The sequence below is a fragment of the Symphodus melops genome (assembly GCF_947650265.1).
Source record: "Symphodus melops genome assembly, chromosome: 22".
Classification (NCBI taxonomy): Eukaryota; Metazoa; Chordata; class Actinopteri; order Labriformes; family Labridae; genus Symphodus; species Symphodus melops.
The window spans coordinates 1,712,049-1,733,432 of NC_136712.1; the positions used below are offsets into that span (position 1 = coordinate 1,712,049).

Sequence of the window (21,384 nt, forward strand, 5' to 3'; positions counted from 1 at the left end):
TTTCCAAGACAACTGAAAAGTTAAAGTCAGAGTTTGAGGTGATTTAGTTTCTCAGACTGAAGGGAGACAAACACAGAGTCCACTCGGGCCGTTAGTCAGAGTTTATGAATGAATCACAAAAACGTACGACTTTCAGAGGCCTCGTGTTATGATTCCCCACTGTTACATAAACCTACAAAACTAACTGTGCAAAGTCACAACATCAGAGCCTGAGGGGGCGACGTGAAATCGATTCTTAAAAACGAGGCTGTAAAACTTTTTTTTTTTTTTTTTCGGGATATCTTTTTAATAAAACGCACTGAGACACAAGAACTCTTCCGGAGCGAAGTGAGAAGAGGAGAGTGTAAGTGATACATATTCATGCGTGTGTGGGCGGAATAATAGAAGAAATGTAAATCAGCTGCAGGGCAAAAAAACAACAACTGTATGATAAACACTGTATGTAAATGAAAAGTGAAAGTCAAAGGTGAAGGACGATGAACTTCTGGATGTTTTCATTAAAATGAGCAGGGGGGGGGGAATAAGAAGTGGGTTGATGTAACCATATGGTTGTTGTTTTCTACTTCCTAATACTCTCTAACTGCTTTCCCCGGACACAAAGCTGCTAACACAGCAGGAGGAAGACGGAGACTCAGAGGAGAAGAGAAGGGGAAGTACAAGCGGTGGATGTAACGCTCGAGCGGGCAAACAGTCGCAGGGAGAGATCTCCCTCCACTCAACAACAACAACAACAACACGCTGAGACAGAGCGGCAGGTAGGAGGCCTGACGAGCAGCATCCTCCCCCCCACATGGAAGGAAGGAGTGAAGCAGCACCTGAGCCTCTCCTTAGGCTCCTCCCTCTCTTTGCTCCCGTTGATTCAAAAGCGATCATGCAAGAACGCCAACTCTGGAACTTCAAGTGCTACGACCCCCCCCCCCCCTGAAGGGACGCATGCATGCACGCAGCATCTGGGTCAGTCGAGTATGTGTGTGTGTGTGTGTTCGTGCACAGATGTGTGTGCACCTCAGCGGTAGCTCGCCGCTCCTCGTGGATCCTGCAGGAGGAGGGCAGAGCACAGCATCCACACACACACACACACACACACACACACACACTCCCCGCAAAGCTCGGCTCGGGCGAGTGCTCCGACGTTACAGAAAAAAAAAAAAACCTTATCAGGCGAGCAGCTGCACTTCCTCCTTTTCTTCTTCTTCTTCTTTTGTCCTCTTTTTCCTCCCTCTTCCTTTTTTTTTGTCACAGTTCTCTCTGTCTCCCGCCTTGTTCCTCTCAGTCTCTCCGCCAATGTTCCCTTTTCTGAAACAAGCGCCCCCCCCTTCATCACCCTTTCCCCTCCTCTCTCTCTCTCTCTCTCTCTTTGGTAGAGCAGCCGAGCAGTAGAGACCCCGCTGGCTTGCCTCGCTGAAGTAATCCCCTGTGACAGCTCGGCTCATGTTGTTATGTTGTGGGCCTGTTTGAGCCTCGTACTGCAGGAGCAGCCCAGTCTGGATCTGGACTGCCTGCATCGCTGCTGGTCCTGGCCCAGTCTGGACCAGTCCACCATAACCAACAATGACCAGCTTTTACCATTTCACCGCGCGCCCTTCTGTTTTGCCACACATGTACGGCTGCAGAGCGAGAGAGAGGGGGGAAAAGAAGCCGACCTGAACTTGGCTTTAGTATCGACTCATGAAGTTTTTATGAGGTAAATAAATCGTGTACATCATAGTAAAGCTGCACTGAACTCATGGAAAGAGACCGAGTTCAACATCAAGTCAAGCGTGCACTGAATGTTTGCAGGTTATTAAAAGAGCGGATAAATCTCCTCAAAACAAGACATTAAGTCTATCCCTGAGATGTGCAGAATCCCCCCCCCCCAAAAAAAAAAAACACGCTGGCATTATTCCCAGACTGAGTCTCAAACAGGAAGTATTTAAGATTGTGCGTAGTGTGACATCAGCTGACCTTTAAGTGCAGCTATAAACGGGACGTTTTAGCATCCATCACCAGATCTGGCCTCCTCTAAAGCAGCAACAGGAAGTGACTTTGGTTCTGTAACGCTGCACAGTGCTGTTAGCCTCCCGCCTTCAATGACAACAAGCTAGCAAAGACGCCGTGGACTGACAAGGTGCAGCGACACCACAGGGCCGCGTGCACAATCTGACCCTGCTGCTGGCGTGTGTGTTTGTTCAACGGTTGCCATGACAAAAAAATCCAAGAAGAAACATCAAACTACAAATAAAGTCCACAAACCAGGAAGCAGAAGAACTTCTTCTCTCACTGCAGCCGACACGGGAGCATCACCAGAATATTTATAACACTATGATGAAGACAACTATAATTCATAAACTTGACTTATTGTGATTAATCATTTTAAATAACAGAAGATTGTAATTTTTTTTTTTTTAAATAGAGCTCCCTTGTTGAAGATATAAATAATTATAAAAAAATCTATCATAAATTATTGAAAAAAAAAAAAAAGATAACATCTGTTGAGTTTCCCACAAGTTATCATACCCGGCCAAATGTATGTTTTATTTATTTATGTTCATGCATTTTTATGAACACCAACAAGTGATAATGTTATTGACTTCTTTACATGTATTTATTTACATCCCAGCCCTCCAGCCCGTCTACTCAGATGTCCCCTCCTATCTGGCCCCGAGCGTCCTGCAGGTACAGACAGCTCGTCTCGTCTCCGAGGAGGCGGCCCGGTCCAGCAGATCTTGCCCAGGAAGACGCAGCCCAGACAGGCATGTCTCAGTGAGTAGCCCTCCCGAAGGAGGCGCTGCCACATCCGGCTCCGTATACCTGGCACATCACAGCCTCTCCGCACCCCCCCCATAGGAGGCCGAGGCTGAAGACACACAGGCAGGGAGCTGCTGATTAAAAATTCATCTCTCTGTTTATTATGATTTATGCATGTTTCACCGAGCCAGGGACGAAAAAAGAGAGGAGAGCAGAACAGCTTCATTAGTGCATATTGTGTGTATGTGTTAGGGTATTTTTCCTACGCCTGTTTGTGCACTATGTGTGTGTGTGTGTGTGTGTGTGTGTGTGTGTGTGGCTCACTAGCAGGTGGGGGATAGTTAAAATTATGGATTATACGCGAGGTTCATTAGAATTTGGCATACAGGCCAAAATCGTCCGTCTTCGCCAAACACCTGCATTTCACTGAAAAACAACAGCAATCTAAAAAGAAAAAAGAAATCCTGAATTACCCAACATGCACGGGGGCCGCCAGCATTAAAATGCAGCCGACACTTGTGCTAACTTCTAACTTAATTACCCCGTTTCTGCCTCTGTTGTTTACTATCCAAATAGGATCGGCCTCTCATTGCACTTCGCCTAAGCCAAAAAACTGATGGCAGGCGTGCAGCGGTGACAAATATTGACACAATGGCGAGTGCGTCAACAAAAAATTGTGTGGGGGGGGGGGGGGGGAACAGGAGCGTAGAATGAGGACTTGTGTATAAATGATCTAATGTGTTCCTGGATTCACACAGCTGCTGCAGCCACCGATCACACGTCGCTCACGTTACGGCGAGAGCTGAATGTGAAGAGCGTCACGATAGACGGGCAGAGTGCGAGCACGCAAGAACGCAACCATGCTCCACGAATGTTGAAGGATTATATTAAAAAGTGGGGATTTCTTATTTGAGTTATTTGCAAGCTCATAATTCAGACATTCGGTTCTTAAGGCTGCACTAAACAGGCTCCGTTTACGTAGCGTATTTCACGAGGCTCACGCTCCCCGGCGCCGCTCCTGTTTCTCAGTATCAAAGCAACGCCACGTCACTTTTTCACCTTTAAATAGGAGTTTCAAAGTCCAGCTAGTGGTATAGATATCTTTCAGCAGGGAGAGCGGCGTCTCTTCTCTGTCCACAGAGGGAGCCTACTCGCTGCACTATGGCACCATGTTACACAGAAGAACGCCAGTTAGCCTCGTCTCGGTACAGTTAGCCTCGTCTCGGTACAGTTAGCCTCGTCTCGGTACAGTCAGCCTCGTCTCGGTACAGTCAGCCTCGTCTCGGTACAGTTAGCCTCGTCTCTGTACAGTCAGCCTCGTCTCGGTACAGTTAGCCTCGTCTCGGTACAGTCAGCCTCGTCTCGGTACAGTCAGCCTCGTCTCGGTACAGTTAGCCTCGTCTCGGTACAGTCAGCCTCGTCTCGGTACAGTTAGCCTCGTCTCGGTACAGTTAGCCTCGTCTCGGTACAGTCAGCCTCGTCTCGGTACAGTCAGCCTCGTCTCGGTACAGTCAGCCTCGTCTCGGTACAGTTAGCCTCGTCTCGGTACAGTTAGCCTCGTCTCGGTACAGTCAGCCTCGTCTCGGTACAGTTAGCCTCGTCTCTGTACAGTTTGACACAAAGACGAAAGAGGACGCTGGCTGATGAAGCCGAGAAGAGATCAAGAAAGAGTAACCGAGCAAACGCCAAAACTGCAGCGGGTGCAAAAAGTCATCCAACCCAAGATGTGTGGCAGGTTTTCGTACGAAAAACTAAACGAATCCTTCTCACGACAACAATGTGTCTTTCCTTGTTGGTCTTCAAGCTAGCTACAGAACTCAGCTAGCATGTTATAAACGGTCCTCTCCGATGTAGACATTTACCCGTTGACTTCTAACACAGTCTTTATCTCTGTCTGTCAACGAATGCACGCCGCCGCCGCCGCCCTGTGCGTTTGGAAACAGTGCAGTTGCACACGAGACCTTTCGGGGGCGCCAAAGCAAAATATGTGCAACCTTAACCTCTCCGGATGCTGAGGAGGTGCAGCTGTATCTGTTGAAGGCTTTAAAGTATCACCAGTGTTTAGTGCATCCAGATTCTGGTTAAGTTCCTCATCATAATAAATTAATCGGTTATATTCTCCGTCAGCCTGACGCCGTAGGCCACGCCGCCGTCCGACCTCCAATATGTTTGTCGTCTGAGTAATTCCACAACGTCACCCGGCAGGAAAGGATCTAATGTACCTCGATTACTTATTCTGTCCGATGTGTCACATGATGTGATGCTAACTGACACCGCCTGTGCTTTGCCCTTTGGATGTTTTGCTTTTCTCCGTAATCCTTGGAATAACATGTCAGATGGGTAAACATGAGCGAGCAGCATGAAGTGTCCCGACATCATCATCGTCATCATCATCCTCTATTTGTGAAAGCTGATGAAAAAAATCAGTAAAGTCAGAAACATGGACGTTCATCGTCTTTCCTTCCTTGTCAATTTAAACGTCTAAAACTCCAGAACAAGAGAAAACACGAACGAGACTTGAAGTCTAAAGAGTCATATTAATGTTTCGATGATGACAGCGACCCCTAGTGGCACTCGAAGGACTGCGAAACAAATCTTCCAAAAGACGGCGCTTCAAATATCGTGATGAATGTATGAATTTGCAAAAAAGAAACAGATCCAGTGAAACGTCTTAAAAACCCTTCAAACACCATAAACTTCTCTCCTCATGGTTTGAACCGAGCCGGTTACCTTTTTAAATGTGCTACTTCTCTACACTCGTTTTAATTAATTTCTTCTAAGGAGGACCTCTCGTTAGGCCTGCATGTTTCTCCATCTGCTCGCTGCTTCAAACCTGCTCGCTGCTCGTGCTCCTGTGTTGAAGGGCTACTGTTGGAGAACAGAGCACATATGGCAGTGTCTGGGAGAGACAGAAGCTCGGGGGGGTTGCAGGGAGGGGCAACTGGTACCATCCAGAAGCTCCCTGTTTGCAATATGCCAAGATCAGCCCCGTTCCAACCTTTTTTCACTCTTTGTGTTTTACACATTTGGAGACCCCGCGCTGAGCTCTGACATCAGGCCGAGTGAAGACGAGCATGTTGGGTTTTTCTTTTGTTTGTTTTTTTCCTCCGTCATTCGCAGGAAACAGAAACTTGCGGCCCTGACACTGCATTAACTGGAGGCCACGGCTCGCACGGGAGCAGCCTCGGCTTTCCTTCAAAATTCTGATCGCAATTTAAAGACCTATTTGTGTTTGTTGTATTCAGTGCCTGCTTTCCTTTCCCCCCCGTTCTCTCTCTCTCTCTCTCTCTCTCTCTCTCTCTCTCTGTATCTCTAGCTCCCTAACACGCTCTGACAGCGAAAGGTCAATGCCCATTGGCTACATGGGGGGGCAACTGAGTGATGTAAGGGGTGTTGTCATGGTAACGTGCAAAGTCTCTCTTGTTTTTTTTTTTTTTGGTGGCAAACACAGAGGCCGAGACCTGAGCGGGATCAAAAGACTCGAGAAGCTTGACTCGACGGGTGGAAGTGCACCGGACCGAACGCCGGACTGAGGGGGGTTTTTTATTGGGCCAAACGACTTGGAAGGTTTGGACTCGGACCAGTCATGCCAGAGGAGTTGATCAGCATATAGACAGTAAGTTGTGTCTGTGAGCCTGCATTCTGCTGAGCTTGGCTTCACATTAATAAAAGAGGGATTACCAAAGTCTGCAGGCTTCTTTTTGGCCCCTCTCCAGCCGAGCGCCGGGCGAGGGTTTGCTCCGTCCCTGCCACCCTTTTTCTTACCCTCTTCACCATGCTGCTCACGTTCGTCCCATTCAAAAAAAAAAAACCCTCATCTGCCTTTCCTCCTGTCTGTCTCTGCTCCATTTCTCTCCACTTTTCCTCTAAGTACAGCAGGGAGGGAAAAAAAAAACACCAAAACATAGATAAATTATTTAGATTTCCCCCCCCCCCCAAAGAGAGGCGGGGAAAAAAAAGCTTGACTCTGCAGTTTAAAAGAAAGGGAAAAGGAGGAGAGGGTGGGGGAGGGGAAGGGCAGAAATAAAAATTGCATTAGATACAAGATTCCACAATCAGTCGGTGATATGAAGAATTAATCTTATCTTTCGCCGGCACACACGGCCGGGTAGAGAGAGCGCCTCCAAAGACTTCAAGATGACAACAGGACGAATTCGCCTTTCCATTACGCCGCCATTCAGGCATTGTGGCGGCCGACACCCTGCGATAAGCGGACGTATTGTTGCCATTGACAATGTCATTATGGGACAGTAAACAAGCGGAGCAGAGCGGAGGGTCGGGATGAACCGGGGGCGGGGCCAGAAGGTCAACAAGACAATCTGGAATGAAAGGATGCAAGACCTCCCGAGGGGGGGGAGGAGATAAGAGTCGTCTTCTCCTGCTTTTTCTCCCTCTTCATCTATCTCGCTCTCCCTCGCTCTCCAAAGCCAAGGACGGGCATACGCTTAGAACAAAGCCCCGGCGCTGCCGCGTAATCAACTCCTCTGTACTCCCGACAGCAGCTACACAATCTTCCCTGGAGGTCGTCCTCAGGAAGAGGCTTAGGAGGCAGAGCGGCTGCAGGATCGCGGCGTTTAAGATGTGAAAATGAAAGTCCTTCACCCGGCCTTCCAGCCTGTTGATTTCTACCAAACCTCACATTCACATACAGGCATGAACAAACCTCCCATGCACTCGTCCTCCACTGTTTGCTTTTTCTATTTGCTCTCTATGTGTGCAACTAAAACTTTAACTTGTGCTTAATTGGAGCCGTACATGAGACCAGCGCAGCTAACTAACAATGCTGACAAAGTCATCCATCGCTAATTAGCTTGTAGCGCCTGCTGCGGCTAATTAGCTATTGTTGTGCATGTTTGCATACTTTGCAAAAGGCAGGAATGTGTTTTGGGCCAACCACAAGTTTCAAGTCTCATTAAAGAAAAGTCGCAGGTCCTTCAGGGGTCGACGTAAACAAAGTGATCGAGGACGCCGTCCACCACATCACGTCTCTTCATCTAACAGTGAGGGCATCAGCTTCTTGTTGGTTTTTTAAATCACTTTAATTTCTGTCTGGATGTTGACAGTTTCTGCAGGACGACCTTGAAAAAGAGGTTTTCAACCTTAAAGGGACTTTTCCTGGAAAAATAAAGATCTTGGTTGTATTTAGGGAGGGTGAAGAGGATGCTTCTTTAAAATCTTGCAAGTTTTTGAAGCTCTTTGATTGGTTGAGATCGGTGTTAAAGCAGCTCCGAGAGCTCCAGCTTTCCCTCCTGCATCTCAACAGAACGACGGCTAAATCGCGACGACGCGTTCCACCATTTTCAAATCAGAACGAGCGGCGACATAATCCATCATCGGATGCGTCCGCCTGCATCGGAAGCACGGAGGAGGCAGGAGTGGTCCCGTTCCATTTGCAGACATTAGCACGGGGAGATTAATTTGTCCCCTTCCATTAGCTGGGAAAGCAGTCGTCATGGCTGCTCAATTATCGCTTAACAAAAAAGAAAAGTGCACAAACGGACAGAAACCATCCAACTAATAAGCGGCATGTGTGTGTGTGTGTGTGTGTGTGTGTGTGTGTGTGTGTGTGTGTGTGTGTGTGTGTTCTGCGTCATATGGACGCACACGTGTGCAGGCACAGTTGGCATGCAGAAGCAGGGGGCGTGGAGGGTCAGGTGCGGCTGTTTTTCCGCTGCGGCTGACGCCTCATTAAAGATTTTTTTTTTTTTTTTTTTTACATCTAACATTCAGCACTGAAGTCGAGCGAGAGGGATGAGGAGAGAGAGAGAGAGAGAGAGAGAGAGAGAGAGAGAGGGGGAAGGAGGGAGCTGAAGGATGAAGAGAGAAAGAGGCTGTTGTTGATGTCGTGTTTAGACGCGCCGTCTTCCCGCAGCTCTCTCCTCTTTTGTGAGGATTTCGACTTCATTAGAATTATAATGAACATCGGCGCGGGGCTCGCGCTGAAATATTTTTGGCTCCTTGAACATAAATGAATCCACGAGCAAATCAATTCAAAATCTGCCCATTATGACGGTTGTTGTTGTTTTGTTTATTTTTTGTGGTTTTTTTCTGGGTCGTGCATAATGGGCCACACTACATGCACACCACTGTTTGTGATCATAATAAGCTAAAATTAGAGGATCATTTGTCATCGTTCCAAACAGCGTTACATATCGTAAAATCAATTTCACATCCAACGTATGAAGGCATATTGACGGACTGAGAAACACATCACAGCATTATGCTGGTAATGTTAACACTGAAACAAAGTCATGTGTGTGTGTGTGTGTGTGTGTGTGTGTTTGGCTGTCGAGCTCCGCCGGTGTGATGATGTTGCCGTGTAGTGAGACTCGCTAATTGGCTCACCTGTCTCTCAGCCATCTGGAGCCTCTCAAAAAAAAAAAAAAAAAAAGAGGGGAAAAAAAACAAACAAAAAAAAACGTCACACAGACAGAGATCCCCCTACATCACACACACACACACACGAACAAACGTGTGTGTGTGTGTGTGTGTGTGTGTGTGTGCTTAAAGACAGAAAACAAATGTGGAAACCTTCAAACGAGCAAATGCAAATGAGTCTGAGTAATACGAGCAAATCTAATCTTATTTCTTCCCCACGTCATACTCTTGTTATCAGAGACTTTTTCTTTTTTTTTGCTTTTTTGTATTTTGGCTTGCAGAAGTTATTTAATAAAGCAGAATTATTCCGAGCGGTGGTATGGTAATCACACAAACGGCCTCAGAATTAGCGTGATAATGATTAATTACAGCACAAACGAGCTTTCTGCAGCCGCCCTAAAATGTGAGTTTGCAATCAGGACACGACGAACGTGCGGTAATGACAAATAATGTCTGGTGAATAAATGTTGGTATTGTTGCAGGCGAAGCAGAGGAATGTGCAGAAGACACACCCACGACTTCTGCGCCCCCCCCCCCCCCCCCCCTCGCCCCCCTCCTCCTCTCAGAGAGCATCAGCTGGAAGAGAAAACACTCGACTATCCCAGAAAACCCTGGGGCATGCCACTTTGTGTGTGTGTGTGTGTGTGTGTGTGTGTGTGTGTGTGTGTGTGTGTGTGTGTGGGCTACATCACAGGAGTAAAGTGAGGATGTGCAGCCATTGTGATAACATTTTTTAATTATAATTTGAGGATTATAACATTTTTTTTATCAAAAAACATTTCAGAAAAAATAACAAACGTAATAAAAAATATCAATAAATAATAATAATATAATAATAAGGATGATGAGCAACCATGATAGTAAATGAAATGTTTCCATCTGTGGACGCAGTAAAAACCGGATCAAATTAAATCGTTGATGAGGTCACAGAAAAGCAAAATGGTTTTATGAAAACTTTTTTTATGATTGCTTTTTAGGAATGACTGAGCTTAGATAGCAACAGTGCGTGTGTGTGTGTGTGTGTGTGTGTGTGATAGTTTTGATTCTCTCAGTACCCAATGTGTTCCAGGTCAGTGATCTGAATCACACACGTACAAAGAAGTTATCCCCTCCTGAGCCAGTGTATGTTCACCTGCCACCCAGTGTGTGTGTATGTGTGTGTGTGTGTGTGTATGTGTGTGTGTGTGTGTGCGTGTGTGTGTGTGCGTGTGTTCACAAATCTAACCTGTGTCACTCAGAGAGAAAGAAAACGCTCCAGAGGGAGAACAGTCAGCTCGAGAAGAAGCAACAGAGGAAGACAGAGACGTCTAAACGTCCATCCAGCTCTCTGCAGACAAACTCTCTCTCCCCCTCCCTCTCGTCCCCCTCGTTCGCCCCCCCCCCCCTCCACTCGTCCCCTCCCCGTCATTAGTGGCGCTTCATAATTCATGTGTTTGGATGAAAAATGGATGAACAGCGAGCATGACACCAGCGCAGCCTCCCACAATTAAAAACCCAGAGAGAGTTTCAATCCTGCTCCTCCTGCTGTGCAGGGAACACACACACACACACACACACACACACACACACACACACACACACACACACAGGTGACAACATAGAAGAAAGATTCTGTTGCATGTTACTGTATGCAGGTCAGCATTGTCCCAGGATCCTTTGCATGACAGAAGCTACATCACATGGCGTCAGTCAGTGAGAAAGCGCTAAACACTGCAGCTACCGTGTGTGTGTGTTAGCTCCATACAGATTCTACAGATGACAGTTTGGCCACAGCTCGTTCCAGGACCTCTGAGGATCTGAGCTGGAGTGTTTGAAGTTGCAGGATCCTGAATGCTCGTCTGAATTCAAGCGAAGGACACGGCGGCCATTATCCAAAATCAATGCACATCACTGTACTGCGTCGCGGCCTCTGTGTCGCGCTACGCATCACAGTCGCAGAAAACACCCAGCCCGAGTGCGTGTGCCTTTAAGAAAAGTGTTCACAGGCAGATATCACCACCGAACATCCAGAGTCTGAGCATCAAGAAAGTAAAGCAGGCACAATCTGCACGGCTAACAACCTCCAGCTACAAAACAATCAACTCCTCAAATGCTGTGATGAAGCCGGCGTCTGTAGGGAGAGCATGTGCAGCACGCTGCTGCAAAGGAAGAGGAAGAGGAAGAAGAAGAAGAGGAAGAAGAAGAGGAAGAAGGTGGAGGGTTCTTGTCAACTAAATAACCCGACGCTGAGGCAGCGTTACGAACACTCCTTCAACCTTTGGTGTTGCAGCGTCTTGCAGAATGCACGCCGTCATCAGGTTTGACCGTAAGTGGAAGTTCTGGGGGCCAAACAGCCGAGTGACTGCATTCCTCCCCTGCTGTCAGATGAAGCTGAACTTTTTGCAGGTTATGCTGAGTGGGAGCGTTTTTTTTTTTTTTTTGGCTTCCCCGAGCCGCAGCTCTCGTCGGACATTTCCTCACTGGGGGATAAATTAGAGGTGGGGAAAGGACCCTTTAACACTCATAACTGTCACTGCAGAGGAGAGCCACGACTCCAGCCAGTGTCTTCTGTCTGCTGCTGTTCCCCTCTCATAAATATTCAGATCCGGGGAACTATTTGGGGGGGGGGGGGGGGGGGGGCTTGAAGCGGCGCACCGAACAGCCGCCGCAGCGAGGGACCGCTGTTGTCATGTGGCAACCGGGGAGGCAATAACGGACGCAGCGTACCGGGACGCCACATTGTGTGAATCCCTGTAATTATAGTCTCTGCTGTGTGTGTGTGTGTGCGTCAGTAAACAGGAAGAGTGTGTGCATCTGTGCGTCTCTCACACACCTGTAGCCCCTCGTGTGGAAGAGGAGCTCGAGGCCTTCAGAGAGCTTTTGTATCGGTTCCACTCGTGAGCTGCTGCTTTTCACACACTAATCAACGCTTGTTTACGCCCGCTTTGCTTTTTGGGTTTTTTTTTTCCCTTTTCAGCGTTTTTTTTTTTTTTTTTTTTTTTGAGCGTGTGTGTGTGTGTGCGTTTGTGTGCGTTGGCCTTCCTGTCTCGGGAGGTCGTGTCAGAGCCAATGGTGGGTTTGCGGCTCATAATGACCGATGTTGAAAGGCATCCTCTGAGCCACGCTCGCTAATTATCAGCTGTGCGCCTTCAAAGAACATTATCAGCACAAAGACCTGCAATTAGACACACACACACACACACACACACTAATACACACACACGTCCCCTCGCACCCTTTATCATCAGCTCCGCCTCCTCCCAAACTGTCTCCTCTTGATTGCTATTGTCATCTTTTTAAACTCCTCTCCAGTTTCACCTCCTTCTCTCTTCTCGCGATGACTCCCATGACCCCGTTTAGACCGCCGTTCCTCCTGCGCCATCCCTCCTGCTTCCTGCCGTCCGTTTATCCACCCTTCCAATTCCAGCCTTATCCTCTCTCTAAGCCCCCTTGTTTCCTCTTTTTCCTCCTCCTCCTTCCACTTCCCTCTCCGAGCTCCCCTTTTTCCTCCTCAGCCCCAAACAGACGTTTAAATAACGAGCCGAGTGTCAGTCAAACCGCCAGAGAGCTTCATTAGAGGAAGGGAGCACACAGGATCAAATTACACGCCCAGTTCTCTTTTGTGTGTGTGTGTGTGTGTGTGTGTGTGTGTGTGTGTGTGTGTGTGTGTGCAGGGGATTGTAGGGGGTCGACAGCAGCAGCGGTGATAGTGGTGATGGTGAAGGCAGAGAGGAAGTAAACATGTTGAGGAATGACGCAGCTGTGTGCTGGATTAGTGTGTAACACACCGTGTGTGTGTGTGTGTGTGTGTGTGTGTGTGTGTGTGTGTGTGTGAGCTCACAGCCTTCGACGGTTTTTCTCCAATCAGACAGAAAAACAAAAGCAAACTATTTTGCCTAATTATTCACAGCCACAGCCGCCGTCGTCGCTTCCTCTCCGTCCTCCCGTGGTTTTCGCGTCTTCACTGTCGGCGTCTCGCTCCGTGCAGGAGGAGCTCCTTTTGTCTCTTTTTTCCTCTGAGCTGATTTTACCTGCTGAGTTTGCGTACGAACGCCACCGGAGCACGAAGCTCACATTTTTAGAAATCAATATCACGCTACTCCGGTGTGAAAGATGTGGGCCCGCTGTCGACGTTCGTAGCAGAAAACTTCGACAGTCATCCTCAACACGGACTTCACTAGAAGGCTGCAGTCTTGTGACGCCATTTTTTTTTTCTTTGCAAAGTGTGAACAAGGTTGTTCAGCCCACCTTGAGGATATGGTCAGCGGTATTACATGAGTTTAAGGACGTCGTTAGGGTTTGCCACCAACCTGCCAATTTGAGTGATTTTCTGCATAAACAAACAGAAACAAACTAAACGGGCAGCGACCGTCATGGCTGCAGGAGCATGATCACGTGACCTGACGCCTCATTCCCTGCATGCACGCTCAAAAAACGTCCCGAGCAGCAACAGCACGGAAAGAGATGCTATGTTACCCCCAGCCAGACAAACCTGATGCAATATGGATCCCATAAACATTTATGAGACGTTCTATCGTCGGGTTGGAAAACACTTTGACTTGGAGTTCATGCAAAGCGTAATGTTTGGCAAGTGTTGCATTAAACAGGGCGATAACACAGAGCGTAAAGCATGTGATGTGCACTGAAACGCTTCACGACTGTTTTTATGATGTTAGATGGGTCAAGCAGGGGGAGGAAGTGCCACTACACTCTCTCTCTCTCTCTCCTGGTTGGATGAAATGTGAGGGCGCTGATGGCGTTCGTAGCAGGATATTCGTCCTTTTCCTGTTAACTCTGCCTCAGATGAGGAATAGGTGCTGCTATTTTAAGATCCTCCCTTATTTAAACCTCCCCCCCCCAACACCCTCCCCCTCGTGCTTGATCTGTCGTTCTGTCGCCAAAGGGTTTAGTTTAATGACCCTCCTCGGCCGTGGATCTCAGCAGCGTCACATCTTTCCTTTCCAATTTCCCTTTTCTCCATCTTTAATTCTCTCTCTCTCTCTCTCTCTCTCTCTCTCTCTCGACCCACCATTTTCTCTGCTCTTCTTCTCATCCTGCCATGTTTTCACCCGTCTCCAACAGCACCACCAGCAACAGTCTGGCGTTAAAGCAAAAAAAAAAAAGGGGGGGGGGGGGGGGCCATGTTGATGTAGTCAGTGTTTGGCCCGAAGCCTGGAGAAGCACTGCACGCCTCATTGAGGCCGAGGCCAAAGGGGAGAGGAGGAGGAGAGAGCGGGTAAGAGGGGAGAGGAGAGAAAGCAAAAGAATAAAAGATGTGTACAGTACCTTTGTATCGGCCCGGAGAGGTCACTGGCGTCCTGCCTGCAAGGCAACAAGAAGAAGAAGAAGAAGAAGAGGATTTGTGAGTAGACAGTAAACATGAATAACAACATTAATAACACAGAACGGCCCTTCATGAAGAGAATATCATTCACACGCTAAAGAAGAGATGCTAAGAACAGTTAGCATCCCATCCCGCTAAGTAAGAACTCGTATTCTCTCACTCTACGCTGATGACATCGTGATGCTGTCGTGGAAAATGTTGCACATGGTTGTTTCAAGACTTAAAAAGCCACAAACAAATCTCATATTCTCTTCATACATTTTTCATTAGCTATTAGCCTATGAGCTAACCACTTTGACCCATCCGTGCCCCCCATTTTCTCCACTCTGTCCAAGGCTCTGCAGAGACATTACATAGCTGTTTTCGTGGCCTGGTGATTTCAAGCCTCGGAGTTTTTGCCTCGTGGTCGTTGCCATGATGGATTGTTAAAATCCCGAGAGATGTTTGAGCGTTTGCTCCGCCGCTACCCCAGCTGACAGGAAGTTCTGGGAGCAACTCGACAAACACGAGGCAGCCACGCCCTGCAGCATAACCCAGCTTCATCATCTGCTGAGTTTAAGTTTGCACGAGCATTCACTAAATGAACATCAAGCTCGAATAAATCAAAACAATGTAAAGGTCACATATTGTGCAAATCCTCCTCCTCGTGTTCCATTGGCTCAGTTTTTCTAAGTTCTCCTGATACAGGTGTTAGCTCTCTTTTTTCGTCAGTGTGGACATCATAGCGGAGGCGAAGAGATGGAGGAGCGTGTTCTGCAGGAGTCGGACTCCAACAAGAGCGAGGTGTCGTAGAGTCATAAGAACACACCGATCCTTACGTAATCTTGTTCACGGTGAAACAGTTGGCCGCCTATGACTGGAAATATGATGCACATAAGCACAGGAGGTAGAGGCAAAACACACACTCACAAGCAGACAGACAGTTTTCTAAGTAGTAAATTGGTCTCGTCTGTCCTTGGGAGCGGCAGAGAAACTCGCCGGCTCCTCTGGGTTTTCCCCGTAACTCCCCGCTGTTTCCCCCTTTCCTCTCCTCGTCCCTTTTTGTTTTATCCCTTCCTCCAATCCGCTCTTCCTCTTCAACTGCATGTAAATAAATTGGTCCCCAGGCCCTTCCACTAGACACTGTGTGTGTGTGTGTGTGTGTGTGTGTGTGTGTGTGTGTGTGTGTGTGAGAGCCAGTAACACACACACACACACACACACACACACACACACACACACAGCCCTCCTGAGCTTAGAGCAGCAACTGAATGAGACCGGCTAAATAAAATAATAATGAATTAACAATGCTGTCATTAAGAACCAGTGTGTGTGTGTGTGTGTGTGTGTGTGTGTGTGTGTGTGAGAGTGAGAGAAAGAGATTGTGTGTGTGTGTGTGTGTGTGTGTGTGCATTATGATGAAATGCGAGGAAAAAACTCCTTGCCCCGCCTCAACACAGCGGCCAATCATTGCTATCGCCACTCTTTGCATTTCAAAGACACACTCTTGTCTGTTTCATCTCCGACCACAGAACGCTCATCCTGTTATCCTGCTACACACACACACACACACACACACACACACACTAACACACAAACTCTCTCTCTCACACACACACACACACACTCATAAGATAGCCACCTCCGCTTCAGTCCATTTTCCCAACGCCATGAATTATGAAAAAGGGTAAATGGAACATCAAACACACTCAGGTTTACACACACACTCACACACACTTCCAAAGATCACACGCACACACACAACATCCCTCAGATTTCAACATCTACATCCGTACAAGCAGAACGTTTTCACTCCGTGCTTCCGATGACTCTCGGCGAGGCTTCAAACGAAGCAGAAAGAGTCGAAAGAAATAAAATGAACTTCATGAGAGAGAAAAATCAAGCCGAAGGACGGAGCTCCTCGTCCTCCTCCAGGACCACCAACTCCAGAGTGTGAGAGAGGAACATTTGTCCGATCTGGACTTTAAAAGCTGCAATTATGAGTTTTAATTTGAAAAATGGAATTAACTTATTTGATCAATTTTTTTCCTCAAAATTGGTCTTTTTCCTCGACCAAAGAAGGAAAAATGTGATCTTTCTTCTTGCTGTTTAAGTTTTTTTTTTTGTTTAAAAAAAAGAAGGTGACTCAAGGAGACGGTCACATCGGGAGCAGAAAACGACGCGCTCGCTCGACTTGGACCAACTTGATTTATTACGATTTTAATCTGGATTATTTTGTGCAACTTAAAAGTCCAGAAATCGACTCCTTCTCATCTGATTCAGACAACAGAGATTTACCACTTCGTTGTGAAAGACTGAAACTATGAGGTGACTAAATCCTGAAACTGTGAGCGTGTGTTAAAATGCATCTGGATGACCAAACAGCTCCTGTTGCATAAGGTTTAAAATGGCTGTTCACCCTTCTTCATAACAAGCTGACATTTTGAGATAAATGCTTTTTCACAGGATGACTGTTTGCGTGGAAGTCTCTCTTGAAAAGCTTTTGGAAACTCTAAATTGCTGTTGGGAACTTTATCATTACACAAGAGACCCATTAAGGTCTGGACAGTATCTTACCCTTTTAAACAGTCGCCTCTGACCAGAATCCTTTATGAGCTGCACAACCCCCGAGCCACTCCGAGAATAAACACAGCCAGACAAAATGTAGATTCAATTAAAAAAAAAGCCTTTTAGTTCAGATTTCTTGAGCATCAATTGCACCTCGTTGATCTGCGACAAGTCGTGCTGACAAGACTTCGGGTCAGACTTGATCAGCGGGATGGGAGGAAGCAGATGGGGGGGGGGGGCGAAAACAACGTCCAGGTGGAAAGCAGCCAGACTTATGCTTCCCGACAGACAGCTTTTTGGCGGCGTGCGGGAAGCCGAGCAGAGACTCCTGCAGGGCTGAGGCCGCCGCCGCCGCCGCCGGCCTGACGGAGACGTAAAACGAAGCTGAAACGTGAGGGAGTCCTCGGGCGACGGTGCCAGAGCCGAGCGCAACGACGGAGCAGGTGGCCGGACCCGGAGAGGACCAGCGGCACATTTGATCCCACACACACACACACACACACACACACACACACACACACACACTCTCTCTCTGCATTAGCACTACATGGAGGGAGACACTTTCTCGTCCTCACACAGAGAAACTGATATTCAAAGTGAGATGGAAGCTTCTATACGGGTGTGATGGTGATCCATAATCAATGTTCAGGTGATCAGCAGAGAAATCAGGTTAAAGAGAGACACTGAGAGCAAGACTTCACATGTGACCTGCTAACTGACAAACCTGCGACTCTGCACTGAAACGTGTGAACGTCATTGTCAGGCTGCAGAAATTAAACCGTTAAAACGGTTCGACGTTTCTGGACAAATGTTGTGTTTTCAAATGGTCGAGACAGACGTGCATTTAAACGTGCAGTGTGTGAAATCAGCTGCTGAACCACGCATACAGTCCTGGTTGATTTTTTTTTGCAGACTCTGAGAAATCTCTAATCTACTCCACGCCTGAGTATTATGCATGCAAGTCCCCTTTCTTTTTTTTTTTTAAACACCCTGCATCAAGTAGCTCTTCGTACGAAAATGTTGGTCGAAGGAAAAACACTTTTTCCTTCAGGTGCTGGACCCGAGTGCAGATTCACAGGAAGTGTATATTAAATGAAAAGGAGCAAAAGGTAAAACACCAAAGGAAACATTAAAGATGAAAACTCGATGAGTCTCTGGATGGTTCTACGAGCCCTTCATCCTCCTCCTCCTCCTCCTCTCTGCAGCCCATCTGTGTCGTTCTAACACTCTCTCAGTTTTTAACACGTCTCTTCTTCTCACCTGCCTCGCTTCACATATCGTCGCCACACCCCCCCCCCACCCCCACCCCCCTCGACCAATCAGCACATCCCAACACACACTCCTTCAAACACCCATAAATGCATTCACGCACATGACTTTCACACCTTCCCAAGTCTTCCCACTTCTTCTTTACCTCATCTCCAATGCATTGCAGGTGTGTGTGTGTGTGTGTGTGTGTGTGTGTGTGTGTGTAAGTGTGCGAGACAGTCAGTGTCAGTTCTGCTGAGCTGTGCCAGGTCTTAAGATGATGTCAGATGCGCGCTGCTGGCCCGCCTCCAGATGGAAACTCTACTCTCCCATTGGAGGACGAGTCTGGTTGGTGGCCGTGCCAAAGTGCCGCAGGGAGGAAGATGATTGGACAAAAACGGAGAGACCTGAGCGACACCGTCGAGCTGGCGTTTCATTAATCATCCTCTGGTGTAACGGCTGAAAAACTCAACTGCTAATGAAGTCACTGACGGAGACGTATTCATGAGCTGGTAACCATCAAGATGGCCGAACAGAAATCCTCAACCAGATATGTTCCAGCAAAGAAGTTTGTTGTCTCGACGGGGATTGTGGAAGCAGCAGCAGTCAACTCAACGCTGAGACTTGAAAGGTTGTTTTTTTTTTGGGGGGGGGATAAAAATCACTCAAACCCCCACAGAAACTTCAAAAACCCTCTTCTGCAGCATAATCCACTCCTCTCCAGTCCATCTGCTCGCCCTGTATGTACTGTACGAGGGCGTCGCGGGTTTGCCAAAAAAAGGCTTAATAAACGGCTTTCTGTGTCACTCCTGGACGCTCTGAAGTGCTGCCAGGAGCCACGCTTTGGCAAAAGTTGGATTTGATTGAACATTCAGGGGAAGTGGACGCACACCGAGTTGCAGAAGTGACTTTATATGTGAGGCTCTTCATTAACGAGGAGACTTTAAAAACAGCTTTATGTGAAGCAGCTGCATCGCTGTCATGACGCACACGGGGAAGTCTCCGACGTGGCGATTTTAAAAAGCTTAAAACAATTTGGAAAAAAACGTGAGACGACAAATCGTGCAACACGAGCGTGACCGTGAACTTCTGCTTTCCCGTTAGATCCACGAACTCACCTTTTGGTGCACACATGCATCGACGGTGCTGTAATTAAAAAAACTTCCCTTTCATCATGCACACTAAAGAAAATCAATGCAATATTAAACCTTATATTACAGCGTGTTCATTCAGTGCAGCCTGATGCTGTGGACGTGTGCTCTATAAAAAGGTATGAAACAAGTGGCCCCAACAGGCTCCATTAACTGAGAGAGTGTGTGTGTGTGTGTGTGTGTGTGTGTGTGTTAGCAGTTATGCATGCGTTCATGCATGTGTGACATATTGAGGACATTTAAATGCAGCGAGAGAAACGACCTGAGTGGTAAAGGGTGAACAAAAGGGAAGAGTGGTAGAAGTGTGCTAGGCCTCATTTACCTTGTGATATTCAAAGGGTATGCAGCACAGCCGACACACACACACACACACACACACACACACACACACACACACATATACAGTGTACATGTGACCAAAGCAAATTGTACGAGCACCTGAACTCAGTGAAGGAGAGATTCCTGAATCATCCATCATGCCTCTGGGAGGGGGAGAGAAGACCTCCTTTTCTTTTTGTTTACCCCTCCTCCTCCTCCTCTTTAATAATAACCCCCACACCTCCTCATCTCTGCACCCATCTCCCCCTGCCACCCCCTTCTCCTCCCCCATTTTAATAACAGCGCAACAGATCAGCTCCATTAGCCCAGACCCCCTCACAAATGCAAATGAGGCCTGCGTTATGGAGGCACGCGTTACGCATTACTGATGCCGCCCTCCCCGACCCGTCACTACTCACAGCACCATAAACTCTGCCAGTGTGCGTGCGTGTGTGTGTGTGTGTGTGTGAGGGACAGAGGAGGAGGAGGGGTGTGTTTGTGTGTCTGTTACAAACGTGGTTAAATTGAGATGCATTAAGGTTGTGATTGAGGCGACGGATACGAGGGCAGCATGTGTGCAGCCGAGAGCGAGGCCATTACCGGGTGGCCGGATGATAAGATCGTCGTAGCGAGGACGAAGGTTGTCTCGGAGACGGAGCAGGACGATATTTAAGCCGTGAGGAGAGCTGGATGAGGAACAGCTTTTCTAAAGTTGTTTAAGCTGAATTTAAATTTGAAACGTGGAGAGAGGCGAGAACGCTGGCTAAACACTGAAGCTACAGTGTCCACCACATGCAGAGCTGGCTAAACACTGAAGCTACAGTGTCCACCACATGCACAGCTGGCTAAACACTGAAGCTACAGTGTCCACCACATGCACAGCTGGCTAAACACTGAAGCTACAGTGTCCACCACATGCACAGCTGGCTAAACACTGAAGCTACAGTGTCCACCACATGCACAGCTGGCTAAACACTGAAGCTACAGTGTCCACCACATGCAGAGCTGGCTAAACACTGAAGCTACAGTGTCCACCACATGGTGACCTGCGTGTGACGATAAAGCAGCGGCGGGGCATCTCTAGTGTTTTGAATTTGGGTCAGATTGGCGCACGGCTCCTTTAAGAATATTTAACCGAGTCACGCTCAGGTGAAAACGAACGTGTCCAAAACGCTTCCACGGAACAGCATTTCAAACGCTCGCCTTTGATCCGCGGCGGCTGCTGCTCATAACTCTTTGTGAAGATGTTGACAGAGAGACTAATACGCAGCCTCAATCACATCCTGCTACAGTTTATAGCCTTGACTGATGTGCAACATAATTGAACTGAAATGATGGTTTGTCATAATTGGAAATAATTAAGACTCTTTTTTGTAGCGACGGCGTTCCATTTGAAGCTTTCATTAGCAGGTTCAATGCCAGTTCTGGGCTTCTATCAGTTTGCCGAGCGGAAATCACTCACGTCCTTATCCGCCCTCTTGTTGCTTGCTCTTTCAAAACTACACATTTGATGAATAAACCTCACCTTCCTGAACAATCATTCCTGGCAGCCGGGCGGCGGCTACTTAGTGCAAAAGGCCCCGGTGACAAGCTGCCTCATAAAAGGCCGCGATATCAGGTCCACTGCTGTCCGTGTGAATGTGCAGCGATGGAAAAAAAAAAAAAAAGCAGCCGGGGGAATAAATCAATATC

At 47.6% G+C, this 21,384-nt stretch overlaps 1 protein-coding gene across 13 annotated transcripts in view; it reads right to left on the reverse strand.

Moving 5' to 3' along the window:
• The window catches only part of celf2 (cugbp, Elav-like family member 2), a 178,421-nt gene that overhangs the window by 129,752 nt on the left and 27,285 nt on the right, over positions 1–21,384 (reverse strand). For all 13 annotated transcript variants that reach the window (XM_079335696.1, XM_079335704.1, XM_079335705.1 and 10 more), the window contains exon 2: positions 14,371–14,406. In XM_079335696.1, coding sequence (XP_079191822.1) covers positions 14,371–14,406 — 36 coding nt within the window. The remainder of the gene's footprint in view (positions 1–14,370; positions 14,407–21,384) is intronic.